The following is a 15,863-nucleotide window of genomic DNA, read 5'->3' as shown; positions in this document are numbered from 1 at the left end:
GTTGAGGATGAAGTGGAGCCAGATCGTGGAAATCCAGGCCGTAGTAGAACATGAGCCCCCGGACAAATGGGTGGAGTGGAAAACCCAGTCCGCGGAGGAAGTGGGAGAAACACTACCCTCTCATGGGGCCTTGGGGTGGGGATAAGCTGCCCCTCTTCGGGAAGCCGGTGCGCGATGTCCTTGGACAGGTATCCGGCCTTCCTTAGCTTTTTACTTTACCCTCCGTACGGAGGAGACCATCCATTTGCCTCCCGCTCCGGACATTGCTGGAGAAGGTTGAGGTGGGAAGTGCGGGCTTGGGCGCTGGAGCTCGGGTGCGCGAGGGATGGGTAGGCAAGGGAGGAAGAAGGCGTAGGTAAAAGGGTAGATCCTTATCCCCTTATATAGGCGGATGCGGTTATGCGTCCCCACCTACCTAATAAAACTCACTTGCCTCCCGAGCGCCGTGATAAATGGCACGGTTGGGTTACCCACGTCCGTATTAATGAGAATCCCGTAAAAAGGGTACACGATCTCTGCTTTGACAAGACGTGCCAAGGAAACCGCCTCGCAAAACATGCTGAGGAGGAAAAGTAAAAACGATTCGAGTAAAGGGCTTGGTTGTGGTGTGATGGCGCACTGCAGAATACGTCAGCAGATTTGATTTGTGTTAATATTATTCTCTCTATGGCAATATGTGGAAGCTTATTTTAAGAGAGCCGGACACTACTCTTGGTGTTTACAATCTTCTATGAAGGACTTGGAGGAGGAACCCGCCTTGCAATGCCGAAGACAATTTGCGCGCCGGACTCGTCGTCATTGAAGCCTGGTTCAGGGGCTACTGAGGGAGTCCTGGATTAGGGGGTGTTCGGGTAGCCGGGCTATACCTTCAGCCGGACTCCTGGATTATGAAGATACAAGATTGAAGACTTCGTCCCATGTCCGGATGGGACTTTCCTTGGCGTGGAAGGCAAGCTTGACGATGCGGATATTCAAGATCTCCTACCATTGTAACCGACTCTATGTAACCCTAACCCTATCCGGTGTCTATATAAACCGGAGGGTTTTAGTCCGTAGGACAACTTCATCAACTCCATAGACAACAATCATACCATAGGCTAGCTTCTAGGGTTTAGCCTCCTTGATCTCGTGGTAGATCTACTCTTGTACTACCCATATCATCAATATTAATCAAGCAGGACGTAGGGTTTTACCTCCATCAAGAGGGCCCGAACCTGGGTAAAACGTCGTGTTCCCTACCTCCTGTTACCATCCGGCCTAGACGCACAGTTCGGGACCCCCTACCCGAGATCCGCCGGTCTTGAAACCGACACCAGGTTTTGTGATTGCTGCTCTGCTCCCCGAAAGGATTAATGCCATCCGCGCTTAAAACAAACCATACGTTCATTGGGTCACCTGCAAACTCAGCCCAATACTTTCTCTCGATTTTTCTCCACTGCGACCTGTCAGCGGGTGCTCTCAACTTCCCGTCTTTCTTACGGTCCTCTCTGTGCCATCGCATCAAATTGGCATGCTCTTCGTTTCTGAATAGACGTTTCAACCATGGTATTATAGGAGCATACCACATCACCTTCGCAGGAACCCTCTTCCAGGGGGCTCGCCGTCAACATCACCAGGGTCATCTCGTCTGATCTTATACCGCAATGCACCGCATACCGGACATGCGTTCAAATCCTCGTACGCACCGTGGTAGAGGATGCAGTCATTAGGGCATGCATGTATCTTCTGCACCTCCAATCCTAGAGGGCATATGACCTTCTTTGTTGCGTACGTACTGTCGGGCAATTCGTTATCCTTTGAAAGCTTCTTCTTCAATATTTTCATTAGCTTCTCAAATCCTTTGTCAGGCACAGCATTCTCTGATTTTTCACTACAGCAATTCCAGTACGGTACCGAGCTTTGTGTTGCCATCTTCGCAATTGGGGTACAACCCTTTCTTGTGATCCTCTAACATGCGATCGAACTTCAGCTTCTCCTTTTGACTTTCGCACTGTGTCCTTGCATCAACAATGACCCGGCGGAGATCATCATCATCGGGCACATCGTCTGGTTCCTCTTGATCTTCAGCAGCTTCCCCCGTTGCAGCATCACCGTATTCAGGGGGCACATAGTTGTCATCGTCCTCTTCTTCTTTGCTGTCTTCCATCATAACCCCTATTTCTCCGTGCCTGGTCCAAACATTATAGTGTGGCATGAAACCTTATAAAGCAGGTGGGTGTGAAGGGTTTTCGAGTTAGAGTAAGACCTCGTATTACCACAGCTAGGGCATGGACAACACATAAAATCATTCTGCTTGTTTGCCTCAGCCACTGCGAGAAAATTATGCAGACCCTCAATGTACTCGGAGGTGCGTCTGTTACCGTACATCCATTGCCGGTTCATCTGCGTGCATTATATATAATTAAGTGTGTCAAAAACCATTACAGAATATCATGGATAGATAAGTGACCAAATTAATAGAAGTTCATCATCACATTAAGACCAATGTACATACATAGATCTCATTGACAAGCAATAATAAAAGTAAGAAAATTAGACAAGTATCTATCTAAAGTAAGAATTCTTTTCTTTCAGAAAGAAGATAAGAACAAGAGGCTCAACACGGTGGTGCCGGCGACGAGATCGGCGCGGGCGATCGACGGCGGTGAAGACGGGGACAGGACGTGACGGACCGCTAAACCTATGCAAATCTCGGGGAAAATGGAGCTTTGAGGTCGAGCTTCGAGAGGAGAAAGCTTAACTAGTGTGGCTCGGGCATTTCATCGAACACCTCAGGTGCATAGGAGGTGAGCTAGAGCACCCAAATGCCCTCCCCTCGCCGGCCAGAAAAAACAAAGCATTGTGGATTGCTCTGCTGCGGCGATGGGGTATATATAGGCAACTCATTTGTCCCGGTTCGTGGCTGGAACCGAGACTAAAGCCCCCCCCCCCTTCTGTCCCGGTTCGAGCCACGAATAGGGACAAATGTATGTGGGCCAGGAGCGAGGCCCATTGGTCCCGGTTCGTGCCAGGAACCGGGACAAATGGGTCCAGACAAATGGGGACCAATGCCCATGAGGCCCCGGCCGGCCCCCTAGGCTCACGAACCGGGAAGTATGCCCCCCATGGGTCCCGGTTCGTAATTGAACCGGGACTAATGGGCTGGCCAGGCCCAAACCAAGGCTATGTTTTCTACTAGTGAGCGCATTCCAGCGTGGGCTGGCGAGCGCCGACATTTTAAAATTGGACCATCATAGCCCCGGCTATGAAGGGGTATCAGGCAATCTTAGCCTTCTTATGTTTAGGGAGGGTGTACCGAAGCAAAAGAGCTTGTATTTTCTCTCTATAAATATGAAAAGATATGCATCTTACATATTTGCGAAAAATAGTCGTCAAACTAATAATGACATGTGGGGTGGATGCTTGCATTTTGATGAATTATTTCAGGTTGGTTTAGTTCATGATTAACTTTGCCACAATTAAAGCTTTCTCAAAGTGTGGCCGCCACAAACAATGTGTCTAACAAAATGGCCGTCACCAATTTGACAAGATTTGACAAAAAATTAAGTCAATGACTTGTAAACCATGTAGAAAAAAGTGTGGCAAGTCATAAATATAGCAATGAACTAAACACGTGCAATTGTACTGCTTAGAGAGGTAGCGTGCTGGACCAGCCGTCCAGGTGGGTGCCGATTCGCCAAACACATCGCATGTGAGGGGTAAGCCAGCTGTATTATATGCATCTTATCCTCAGCTCTTCTTGATGGATCCATGTTTGGCTTCTTCTCTGACTCTTCAATGCTCATTAGGTAGGTCCGAGTGCACCGATGAGTCTGTACGTATAGTCCATATGCAGCATGGGACACACGAAGACGAAGACGGAGGGCGCAGCACACCCAAGTGGACTCCCATCACATCAAAGCCACACACGCACACAGCCGACAGGATGAGGATGCGCTCACGCGCTCTGCTCGTCCTCCTCCTCTGTTCTCTCCTCGCCGGCGCGGCCAACGCCGAGCCCTCTCCGGACCCGACCTACAAGGACTGCCACCCAGGCGACAAGGCAGCGCTGCTCGCCTTCAAGGCCGCCCTCGGGGAGGCCTACCACTTCGCGTCGTGGACGCCCGACAACCCCTGCTGCGACTGGTACGACGTCACCTGCGACCACTTCACCGGCCGCGTCGTCGGCCTCGCCGTCTTCCAGGACGCCAACCTCACGGGCACCATCCCCAGCGCCCTCGCCGGCCTCCCCCACCTGCAGGACCTCACCCTGCGACACCTCCCGGCGCTCTCGGGCCCCATACCGCCGGCCATAGGCAAGCTCTCCAACCTCTCGAACCTCCGCATCTCCTGGACGGCCGTGTCGGGTCCCGTGCCGTCCTTCCTGGGCGCGCTCAAGAAGCTCACCTTCCTCGAGCTCTCCTTCAACTCGCTCAGCGGCGCCATTCCGGCGTCGCTGGGGACCATCCCCAACCTGTCCGGCATCAACCTCAGCCGCAACCGCCTCACCGGCGCCATCCCCCCGATGTTCCTCAGCAAGTCTGCGGACCAGGTCTACCTCTGGCTGTCGCACAACAACCTCACGGGACCAGTCCCGGCCGGGTTCGCCGCCGTGAACTTTGCGCACCTCGACCTGTCGCGGAACGACCTGACCGGCGACGCGTCGGGCCTCTTCGGCCGCGGGAAGGAGTTGCAGTACATCGACCTGTCCCGCAACGACTTTGATTTCGACCTATCGGGCGTGGTGCTCCCGGAGCAGCTCTACTTCGTCGACGTGAGCCACAATGCCATCCATGGCAGCATCCCGGCGCAGGTCGCGAGCCTGTCCAACCTGCAGTTCTTCAACGTCAGCTACAACAGGCTCTGCGGCCCAGTGCCGACCGGCGGCAACATGGAGAGGTTTGATCTCTACAACTTTCAGCACAACAAGTGCCTCTGTGGTGCTCCCCTCCCTGCATGCAAGAAATAGATAGAACTGTCCGCTGGACATGAAACATAATCCGGTGGGTTTGGCAGAATGATGATATTTCTATGTCGATCATTTGGGCTAATGTCTCCCTGGATTAAGAGTTGTGCTGAAATAAAGTCAAGATGGTTGTGTGTGTCGGTGAAGTTATCAGCTAGATTTAGCACTTCCTCTGTTTTAACTGTCTGACATCATGATTCATCTGTGATCTGTTGTAGCGGAAAGATCCTCGATTGTTGGACCAAGGTCAAATTATTTTTCTTTGTTTTTTCACAATTGCTATATGTAAGTTGACTGACTTTTCACCCGCAAAAAAAAAGTTGACTGACTTTACAACCGTTTTTAAGTTAATTTTGGGCGAGGAGGGATAGTTGGAGAAGAAGAAAGATGAAGGAAGAAGAAAGAAGGACGGTTGTTGGCGAATATCCATTTCTGAGTCCGGGCTCATTTACACCGGGTCAAAAAAAATCACAAAAAATACAAAATAAATTCCAAAAAATCCACTTTTTTTGCTTGGTAGATAATTTTGTACGTGAGGTGCACTCTAAATTTCAAATCATTTGGACATCTAAGTAGCACTCGGCCAAAAAAGAAAAATTTAGGGTCTGTAAAAAAGTTTATTGTTCATGTATTGTTCTAACCCAATTTTTCTCTTTTGCTGAGAGCTACTCATATGTCCAAATGATCTGAAATTCGGAACGCACCTCATGCACCAAATTATCTACCATGCAAAAGAATTAGAATTTGTTGAATTCTACTAGTATTTGATTTGAAATTTTGTTCTTTATCGGGGGCACAGATGAGTCTGGGCACCGAATTCGCTGCTCTTTGTTGTTGGATCTTAATCTAATGAGCCAGAAAATCGACATTCCCAAAATTAATTTCAGACGATATAGTTGGTCATTCTTTTTCCTACTCCCTCTGTTCCTAAACATAGGTATTTTTAGAAATTTTAATATGGACTACATACGGAGCAAAATTAGTGAATCTACACTCTAAACTACGTTTATATACCTCTGTATGTAGTTCATATTGAAATTTCAAAGACTTATATTTAGAAATGAAGGGAGTAGCAAATAGTGTAGATTCATCACTCACTTTTTCAATGTCAGCTACTCCCTCTGTTCCTAAATATTTGTCTTTCTGGAGATTTCAACGAGTGACTGCATACAAAGCAAAATGAGTGAATCTATACTCTAAAATATGTCTATATACATCCGTATGTGGTAGTCCATTTAAATCTCTAAAAAGACAAATATTTAGGAATGAAGGGAGTATTTCATTTCGTTTTCCCCCCTCTTCCTTCCCTTTCCCCAAATGCAGGCGGCGTTGATCATTCCTTGCCATGGTTGGTAATGATGGCGCTAACCCTCGCAATTACCTTTGCTCCATCATCAACACATTTACCCTCCTATTCTTGATCCAGCAAAGAAGTACTTTTCCGGCTGTTGAGTTCAGTTGATTTGTGGTTCAACCACTTAATCCAGCACTCCAAAGATTTGGCGCCTTATTGAGCTTTCTGTCAACTACTTTTTTAGAATCGCCGAGGGGAGCTCCCCACCTTAATATATTGCTCAAAACGGCTGTAGAAATAGCAGAACCAGATTACAGAGGCACAGTGCATCGTGCAGAGAGGTAGGTACGCCACGAGGAGACATTCTCCTTGTCACCCGTATCAACAAGACAGTGTGACCAGAGATCCAAGTCTGCTACTAGGTTTCTAATAGTTATTACAGAACATTGATCAACATTTCTAAAGAGCACATCATTTCACGCGGCCCATATGCTGGAGAGGAGCGCAAGAAGGACGAAGGACCATGCGTTCTTGGGCAGGTGGTGAGGTAGTGGAACGTCCCAAAGTTCATTGAGGTCGTCATCCTGTGGCAGAATGCCAACTCTCTGCCAGATTCTGTTGGCGAGGGGGCAAGAGATGAAGAGGTGAATGGAGTCCTCCGGTAGCGTGGCACACCATGTGCATAGGCCCGAGGGGATTATGTTCTTGTGGGTAAGATTCACGGCGGTGTTTAGTTTGAATATCATGGTTGGGCGTTTGCGAGAGTGACAAGAGCTGATAAGATCTGCTGCAAAGACGTAGTTTTCAGCAATGTTCCTACCGGTAATGAAGCCAGTCTGATTACCATGGAAGAGATGAGGGATGAAGGGTTTGAGGCGCGAAGTTAGGACCTTGGCAACAGCTTTGACCGGGCAGTTTTGCAAGGAAATTGGTCTGAAGGCGTCAGGTGAGGGTGAGGAGGCAGATTTTGGAAGGAGAGCAATGTGGGCACGGTTTAGACGCTCTGTGTCTGCCACACCTTGGTGAAATTGTGCGAAGAAGGAGAGTATTACCTGCTTGATAGAGGGCCAGAAGGTTTTATAGAAGGATGGGCCGAAACCATCGGGGCCGGGGCTTGCTTGTGGGTTCATTTGAAGAAGGCCAATTTGATCTCATCTTCGGTGAAGTGTGCGTCAAGGGCATGAAGACCAGGTACGGGGTGAGGATAGATCGACGCGAGATCAAAACGCCAAGTCGTGGAGACAGTAGAGCCAATGAGCGTGACAAAATTTTCTCGCAGGATGTCAGCTTTTTGATGATGCGAGGTAAAAACCGAGCCGTCTCGAGTGAGGGAGAAGATTTTGTTTTTTCGAAGCCGTTGTGAGGCAGACATGTGGAAGAACTTGGAATTTTCACCGCCATGAATTGCTCAGGACACTTTGGCACGCCATTTCCAGTAGGACATTTTTCTAGAATGGTGCTTTTTAGGAGAGAAATGATGATCTTATGTGTGAGTTGTTCTGGTGGGGAGAGAGGCCTAGATTCTTCTACGTGGTCAAGAGCAGAGATGGCAATTTTGCAGCGAGATTCATGGAGGGGGCGGGAAGGCGCGAGCGGGCCCATTTTTTAAGCGTGGCCCAAGTTTGTTTGAGAAGTGCGGCGAGGGAGGCGGCAGAGTTGGGCGGTGAAGTGGGCCGATGTGAGGCCCAAACCGAGGAGATGATATCTCGGCAGGGTTGCAAATTGGCCCAAGCAGATTCGAATTTAAAGAAGTTTGAGCGCGGGATTGTTGTGGTGACGTGGATGATGAGGGGGACGTGAAACGCGTGAGGGATGTGAGTGAGGAGTTGGGGAAGGCATCAGCCCAGGCTAAGCGCGGTCGATGCGTTCTAGGGTGGGTGTGGTTCTGTTGTTAGTCCAAGTGAATTGGCGGTCTAGAAGTGGTAACTTGATGAGGGCAAGCGCATCAATTGTTTGGTTTAAAGCGTTGGCCTCAGTGTGTCTAAACGCATCATTTTTTTTGTCTGAGGGGAAACGTAGGAGGTTGAAGTCACCGACGAGTAGCCAGGGCGAAGCATCTGGTTGGGCGATAGCTAATAGTTCATCAAAGAATTGTTGCTTGAGAGCGCGTGAGGCGGGGGCGTAAATGTTAGTGATGGCTATGTTACGGTCAGTTGTCGTTGATCGCAGTATCAGGGTTGAGGAGAAAGAGAGGTCAGAGAAGGAGATCACTTGAAACATGGCGGAGTTAACGGCAGAGATGGTGCCACCCGCAGTGCCTACAGCAGGTAAGGTAAAAACTTGATCAAGCTGACGGGGCATGAATGAGCTTAGTTTCGGATCCGGTAGCGTGTCAAGTTTGGACTCTTGTAGTAGGGTGATATGTGGATTGATTGAGATTAGTTCAGAGAGGACGTCGGAGCATTTATCCTGGTCACCAAGTCCACGAACATATAGAGAAGGTTGCATTACTCATGAGAAAGTTTTGTACACCAGGGTTTTTAAGACCGAACTACGACAGTTACACGGTAGCAAAAGGTACACCGCATCAGTAAAACAGTACATGGTCGGACGATCACACGTGAGGGGCCAAAAGTACAGAGACACTACTAGCGAGAGTAAGGCGCGGACAACTGGCGGCGGCGTGGAGGCGCCCCCCACAGTGCAGAGCAGAGCTGGCGTGCTGATCATGGAGAATCTTCAGCACCGGAGGCCGAGTCGTCAGCTTCGAGGATGGTGTCAACATGGCCATCATCCGCCCCGCAAAGTAGGGCAATGGCTACGAGATCTTCAGCTGAGGCCGGAGGGCCATCGGAGACGTCAAGGCAAGCCTCATGGATGGCGCGGTCGATAGCCGTGCCCACGTCCGCAGCGGATAGGCGAGCTACCTTGGCCTTGACCGCCTTGGCGAGCATAGGCGAGTATCTGGCCTCCTTGCCAGCGAGCCGTGCGCTGCGGCGCAGCTTGTCCTTGGAGCAGGACTGATCACGGGCCGTCTTACGGCGTTCCTTACGTATGTGCACTCATGGGTGTCCAGATCATGGAGAGGCAGCGCTGCATCAGGTTTGTCATGGGTCAGGGCAGTTGTGGTAGTATGTAGAGGAAGTGATTGAGCAAGAGACTGGGGAAGTGGGACTTTACTAGTAGTACAGGACGATTCGCAAGCCGAAAAGGTGAAGTTGGGGGCGATTGCCGTGTCAGAAGCCTCCGGCACGACCGCCGTAAAGGCAGAGGTGTCAAAGGGAGTGAGCAGGCGAACAGGTGGAGCAGCATCCGCATGGAGCGAAGGCGGTGGTGGCGGGGCCACAGCCCCGACCAGCGGCGATGGCCGTATGACAAGAGGGCCCGAGGAGCCCCCCACGGGTGCATGCACCACGTCCATGGACCTCGGCAGGTCTGCATGCAGAAGCAGGGCGTGCATGTCCTCAGAGCCGGCAGATTCGTCATCGGAGATGACAAGGGGCTGATGCACGGAACCAGGTGGAGGCGAGGGAAGGAGTAGGGCAGATGCATTGGTGCCATAGCCAGATCAGACCGGAGCCACAGGTGCGGCTCCACTGATAGCCAACAGGGCGTGTCCATCGTACATGAGATCGGCGCGCCAGCCAGCACGAATGGCAGAGATGACTGGGGTGAGTTGTTCTGGGGAGGCGGGTCGTGGGGAGCCACGTTGAGAGAGAGGGGCGGAGTCTCCGTCAGAAGAGTCGCCACCGAAAGGATTGGCGCCATCGTCGTGGTGCCAGCGTGAGATCTCCACTACTTTGGCTATCTTGATTTCGTTGATGGGAGGGAGCTGGATGACGATGCCGGGCAGGACTGGCTTGCCGGACTGGAGCAGGATCAAGGCGCGGACAGATGTGTAATCAATGCCATGCAAGCAGAAGTCATCCACGGCACATACATCACCGAGAAAAGCCGAGGCGAAGCGAATGCCGTCGTTGTGCCAAAGTTCGTGCAGGAACTCGGAGACCTCAATTTCGGCGAGGTCAGTGAAGATAGCAATGGAGCGGTCGACGTGCTCGACTGGTTCGATGGTGATGGTGTTGCCTTCAAAGTCTATAGGGCTGTGGCGGACGACATCATTGCGGGCGGAGGGGGTGTGGAAGGTGAGGCAAGCAACCCCACGCCATGAGCCACCCATGATGAAGGTGGGGTTGTCGCACGTAAGCTGGATAGCACGGCGGATGAGTAGAGTGGGGTTGGGGTCAGGTGTTCGAAGGTGGGCAAAGGCGAATCGGCGTGGCAAGTGCACTAGGCAGGGTGGCGCGGCAACGAGAGGCATGTCTCCATAGGGAGGCAGCGGCCCGGCGTCGTGGAAAGGGCGAGGCAACTCATCATCAGAGTCCGATTCAGATACATAGGATGCGGCTGTGGTGTGCTGGGAGGCAATGTACACGTCGGTGAGGCGATCTCTCAGTTCCTGAGTGTCGAAGGGGGAGGAGTGTGTGTGCATGGGATCATGGGGTGGGGTGGTGGGAGTGGGGGGAGGTGCTGCGGTGCGTGGCGGCGAGGTGGGAGGGAGGGGGGCGCCATTGGCGCCAACAGGGACGTCGTGGAGGATGAAGGGGGACGGCACACATACAGTGGGGAAAGGTTCGGAGAGGATGACGGGGATCTGTCCGATCATGAGGGTGTGTGGATCAGCGGCCACAGCGGACGATGAGCTGCCGGGCTCCATTCTGCGGAGGCAGAAGGCTGGATTAGGGACAGAAGTAAAAGTATCTGGGAGGGGAGGGAAGAAGGACCAGATCTTGCGGTACCTGCAATCACGACTACGGTGGCCGTTCCGCCAGCAGCGGGCGTAGCGGACGGGATCACAGCAGACCTCGACACAGTGATCTAGGGCGAGGCAGCAGAAGCAGCGGCGTCTCTTTTGGTGGATGGAGTTGGGAGGGAGTGAGGATGAGGAGGGAGGAGCCGTTGTGGAGATATATAGGGGGGCGGGGCAGCGACACACTGTGGCTATGTGGACCCGAGAGCAGGACGTCTCAATATGTGGTCGTCGCAGAGCGGTTGGACCGAGCATGCAGCGTATCTGTCATCAGAGCGGTGAGATCGTTTGCGTGTGTCAGCGATTGAGGCGGCGGGGGGGTGAGGCGTGGTGATGGAGGGCTTAGGTAGGGTTTAGAGGCGATGATTATGGCTAGATGCTGGTTAGGGATAGAGGGGGTGCGGCAGAGGTGTGGTAGCGCAAGCCAGCGCGTGTGGCCGCGCAAGATCGTTGGTTTCCAATGCGAGATTCTCTCCTGGCTCGGTCACCGGGGCGGCGCGTGGGGAGACAGGAGGCGGCGTGTTGGCGCCCGGATTAGACGCGCGTGGGTCAGGTGTGGTGTCCAATTTTGGCACAGACGGAGAGACCGATGGGGGGGTATTGGTTCCTGCGCGCACCTCGCCCGCATGTGCGGCATCATGTGGTACGTACGGATCTTTTGTAGGATTTTGTCTGTCGGGAGACGCAGCGCCTTCATCATTGTGCATGTTGTGGGACCGCAATGCATGCAGAGCTGGCCGGCCGTGCGGCGATGCCGTGGACATGAGAGTCGGCCGTATTGGTGCATGGAGTGGCTGGTGATGATGGGTGTAAGGCCCAAGTATGGACCCAGGACGTGTGGGCAGCAAGGAGAAGGAGTAGGAAAAATAAGATTGTGGGAAATGGCTGCAGTGAGCAACGGCCAGATCGAGCTGGTCAAAAAGAAAAAGACGAAACCCGTCAAAGTCAAGTGACCCCAACTTGAGAATTTCAAATTTGACTGGGCGGGAGGATATGCCAGATTTAAAAATTAGATCATGCACCTTAATTGCGTGAAAATCTTGTTAAACGGAAAAACAGTGGTTTAGGACTGATTCAACTAGTAGTTCATTAGGTCTGACAGTGATTGGCATGAAAGTAATCCAAAAAGGATGTGTATGGTGAGTGTAGTGCACATGAGGTGGAAGCTGGTTAAAGCAACTAGCATTTAGCATACGGTAAAAGAAACTAATACCGGGCCGTTTTCGTCTCACCCTAGGCAGACCCAGAGTTGATGGCGCTGGTGGCAGTGATGCAGAGACGACCGGCGACGAAGAGGAAGACGTGGAACCAAGCGACGAGGGCATGGCATCAGCACAAAGAAGGCGTCGGGCACCACTCATGAGCATAGGCCAGGGGAAGCGGATTAGCATTCCCCTCTTGCGGTAGTCACCCATGGAGGCGATCAGTTTGGCTACGGCGGGCGATGCAACGGTGAAGGAGAAGTAGGAGTCTCCGTCGTCAGTGACGTCAAATTGGAGGTAGGAGTCCCCAAACAAGTGAGCGAGGACAAGGGCCATGGTCGTGGCGTTGAGAGTGAAGGGAAATTGGATTACACGCGCGTACATTCGGCAGCCATGAGGCTGGCTGCATGAACGGGCGGTAACGTGGGAACGAAGCTGTGACCAAGCCACAACTTCGAACTAGAGACTCAGGTCGTCGGGGATTTGGAGCAGCTGGGCAAGCATCATGCATGTAGCGCCAGAGCGCGGTGGAGACGGAAAGGAGGGCAGATCCTAGTGAAAGAGAAGGAATAATTGCGGAAGCGGAGAGTGGTTTGAGCGAGGATCATCTCAGCCACGCGCGCAGAAGCGACGTGGAAGCGGAAGACCAGAGGAGAGCATTGCGCGACGAAGAAGTGAGCAGCAGAGCCACCCAGGACGGCCTGGAGCAGCGCAGCGACAACTATGGCGTCGAGGTGACGGTTGGAGTAGCCGAAGGCGATGTAGAGCAGTGAGGCGAGGTGGAGGACCGGGGTGGTGATGTCGAGGCGGAGGTAGTAGGAGCAGTCATCTTCAAACTCCAAGCCCATGGCATCGCCGCATTCCAAGAAGCAGCAGAGCGCAACCTGCCCGGCCTTGACATAAGGTAGGTCGAAGAATGGCGAAGGTGGTGGAACCACAGATAGTATGAGCTCTTCTAGGGGGTTTGTGGTAAGAGGTAGGTCAGGTGCGGGGGTCTCCGGCGGGTTTTTGGTGGCTGGGGCGTTGCTGGAGGCCGGCGGGGTGGCCGGCAGGGAGGGCGGAGTGGGAGCGGGAGCGGGAGCGATAGCCATCGGGCCAAAAAGAAGTAACTCGACTCCTCTGTCAACTCCTTGTCTATTTGCTTAACATAGAGGCCATAGTACAAAAGAAATGATGTTGATGCCTGATATCTCTCTAGGCGACTATTGATTCCATCACAAGGTGCGCCAAAAAATGCCTTAAGTTAGTTTCAGGAAGAGAATGGTATAGAGGAAGTTCGTGGGATAGCAGTGTGAGGATATGAGGATAGAAGTATGAAGTTTTTAACGATAAAAGTACTTTTTTAATGCGGGTTATTTATAAATGTACCGGGACTCTTTGTTTATAGTCCTCTTTACAACGCGTGGAGAATCCAGACCTATTTATGGAGGTATATACACGATTGGAAGATCCGGCGAGGGATACTTTACCCAACATGGGTGGCAGCATGATCTTAGGATTGGTACACCTCCGCTTTAGGCGTTATACGGACTCTACATGTTTCTTGGTATTTCACCTTTTTATTTTTCGTTTGTGCGAGAGGATTTAGGTTGGCTGTGAGCATCTTAGTTATGTAGAGGCCGGGTGTAATGTTTAAATCTTTTAAGTAATAAAGCGCCCCTTTTCAGAAAAGAGGATGGGGTGAAACCATGAAAGAGATGACTAATGCTGAAATTACAAAAGTTAGGTTTTAACATGTTGACTGAGCCATCGGGAGGTCAAAATAAAAGAAAAGGAAAGGGACAACGACGTGTCACCCTCCCCAAGGGCGGCAAGATCATCGGCTCACCCCGTGCGAGGACTCATCCCTCCCAGTCTCACAATCCCCTCGCTGCCACCCAATTGCCTCTGCTGGGCAAAGCCCATGCTGATTCAGGGGAGAGGGGCATGGCATCCTGGCGGTGCGTTCGAGCGGAGGGGCTCCTGTGGCGGCGGACGACGCAACACTCATGCACATGTGTGTTTGTGCTCAATTCACTGTAAAAATCCATGATTTTTTTCTTTGTGTAGTTCAATTATTTGGATTGTAGGACCTTCATAAGAACATTGGCGCATTCAAATTGTAAGGATTTTTTGATTTCTAGATTTTTTTTAGTTACTGTAATCCAAATAAGCCCTTAAATTTTATTATAATTTACAAACATATGAATACATCTTTACGTACAAGATTTTGTCAGACATTTTTAAAATTTCAAAAGTTCAATTTCTTTTTTTTAATATTGGGCTTGATGGAGCCCCTAGCTCCAAAACATTGAGAAGTTTTTATGAGGAAAGTTGCATAAATAAAAACATGGTATCTTTGTAACCGTGGAATCTTCTACCACCATTTATAACCCCAATCGAAGCACATGGAATATGTGCCTATGAGCATTGCGAGGAGGCACATGTAAGCAAATCTACTGATATCTTGGCCCACCAGGCAGTCACACATCAGTGGAAGAGGTCCTGAGAACAAGGTGTATCTCCCTGCATTGAAGCATTAGAGAGGTATATGACGACTGAAAGATACATTTATACTAAATATTTTTAGTTACTAAAAACGTTAAGTTAACAATCTTAATTGTGTTCTCCAATGAAACAATTGCAATTTAATTAATGTCCTTAATATACCTAACAGTATTATTCACATTTAATAAAAAATATTAGATTTCACTATTGTACATTTCAGTTTTCTCATTGTTACAAACACGAAAGTATTATGTCAGAGCACCATTTGTCATCAATATTCTACGATATTTCACTGACAAAAAAGTGTTTAAATATAACTAAGGCAAGAAGTAGATGGCAATATCACATTTATTTATTTAATAATTTGTACCATTAATTAGATGTACATATTGTGACCACGTATAGTTTCTCTTATCTAATAAATATCCTAATAAAAGTTTCTAGAGTAGGGCTGCCTGAGTAATAGAAAATTGAAGAGTGTTTTTTTTCGTGGGGGTAAAAGCAGATTTATTCCAAAGTTATAGAGTTGCAATCGAGAGGCAAAAAATCCTCGATACAAGGGGTCCTCAGTGTAACCACACGGCGGGGGTACACTTGGTACACCTATAATTTCCTAGATGATCGACCACTCTAATTTGTTCCCTCTTAATCCTCTGTGGAATAAACTCCCTACGGTCTGATTTCTAGAACAAGATGCCCATAGGTCGACCATGTCAATCCATCGGTTGATAGGATGGATAGATCCTCTGAAGAATCTGATTGTGGACAATGACTGAAAGGGCTGAAAGATGGATAGCAAGAGCTATCCCTTGCATCAACACATTCTTTCAACAAAAAGAGATTACCCTGGCATCTGCAACAAATGATGCACACATCCATTTTATTAAATTTGAATCAAGTTCAAGTCATTGAGTACAACACAATAAGAAAAATAAAAATTGAAGACAACCATGATCGGCCGGGCCGGAGATTACATCGCTCATCCACATAATCTACGACTGGTTCACCGGCCAAACTGGTTGAATAAATCCTGCCTGCCGTCTCCTTCTGGCCCAAATATGCTAGTTTTCAAAACATTTTGGAGTATTGATTTTGTTTTTTTGCCACGACTCCCAGGAATGTCATTTTGTGCTGAAATTTTGCACGCATACAAAACATTTGTCCATACCACAAAAAAAACAGAAT

The 15,863-nt window shown here is 50.1% G+C and overlaps 2 protein-coding genes across 2 annotated transcripts; one reads left to right on the top strand and one right to left on the bottom strand.

Annotated features, from left to right (window-relative positions):
• The first annotated feature begins 3,814 nt into the window (after positions 1 to 3,814).
• Positions 3,815 to 5,218, top strand: LOC125545912 (polygalacturonase inhibitor-like). The gene has a single exon (XM_048709969.1). It carries the CDS (start codon positions 3,830 to 3,832, stop codon positions 4,946 to 4,948), a length of 1,119 nt encoding a protein of 372 aa, XP_048565926.1. The 5' UTR covers positions 3,815 to 3,829; the 3' UTR covers positions 4,949 to 5,218.
• Positions 5,219 to 12,442: 7,224 nt separating this feature from the next.
• On the bottom strand, positions 12,443 to 13,085 carry LOC125549121. Its single transcript, XM_048712606.1, has one exon. It carries the CDS (start codon positions 13,037 to 13,039, stop codon positions 12,695 to 12,697), a length of 345 nt encoding a protein of 114 aa, XP_048568563.1. The 5' UTR covers positions 13,040 to 13,085; the 3' UTR covers positions 12,443 to 12,694.
• Between the last annotated feature and the right edge of the window lie 2,778 nt (positions 13,086 to 15,863).

The sequence above is a fragment of the Triticum urartu genome, chromosome 3, assembly GCF_003073215.2.
Source record: "Triticum urartu cultivar G1812 chromosome 3, Tu2.1, whole genome shotgun sequence".
Taxonomy (NCBI): Eukaryota; Viridiplantae; Streptophyta; class Magnoliopsida; order Poales; family Poaceae; genus Triticum; species Triticum urartu.
The sequence above is the reverse complement of the archived record's forward strand: the minus strand, read 5'-3'. Positions and strand labels throughout refer to the sequence as shown.

Bases quoted from the DNA above. Each gene is read 5' to 3' on its own strand.
- LOC125545912 (XM_048709969.1), top strand. From the start codon at position 3,830: ATGCAGCATGGGACACACGAAGACGAAGACGGAGGGCGCAGCACACCC.
- LOC125549121 (XM_048712606.1), bottom strand. From the start codon at position 13,039: ATGGGCTTGGAGTTTGAAGATGACTGCTCCTACTACCTCCGCCTCGAC.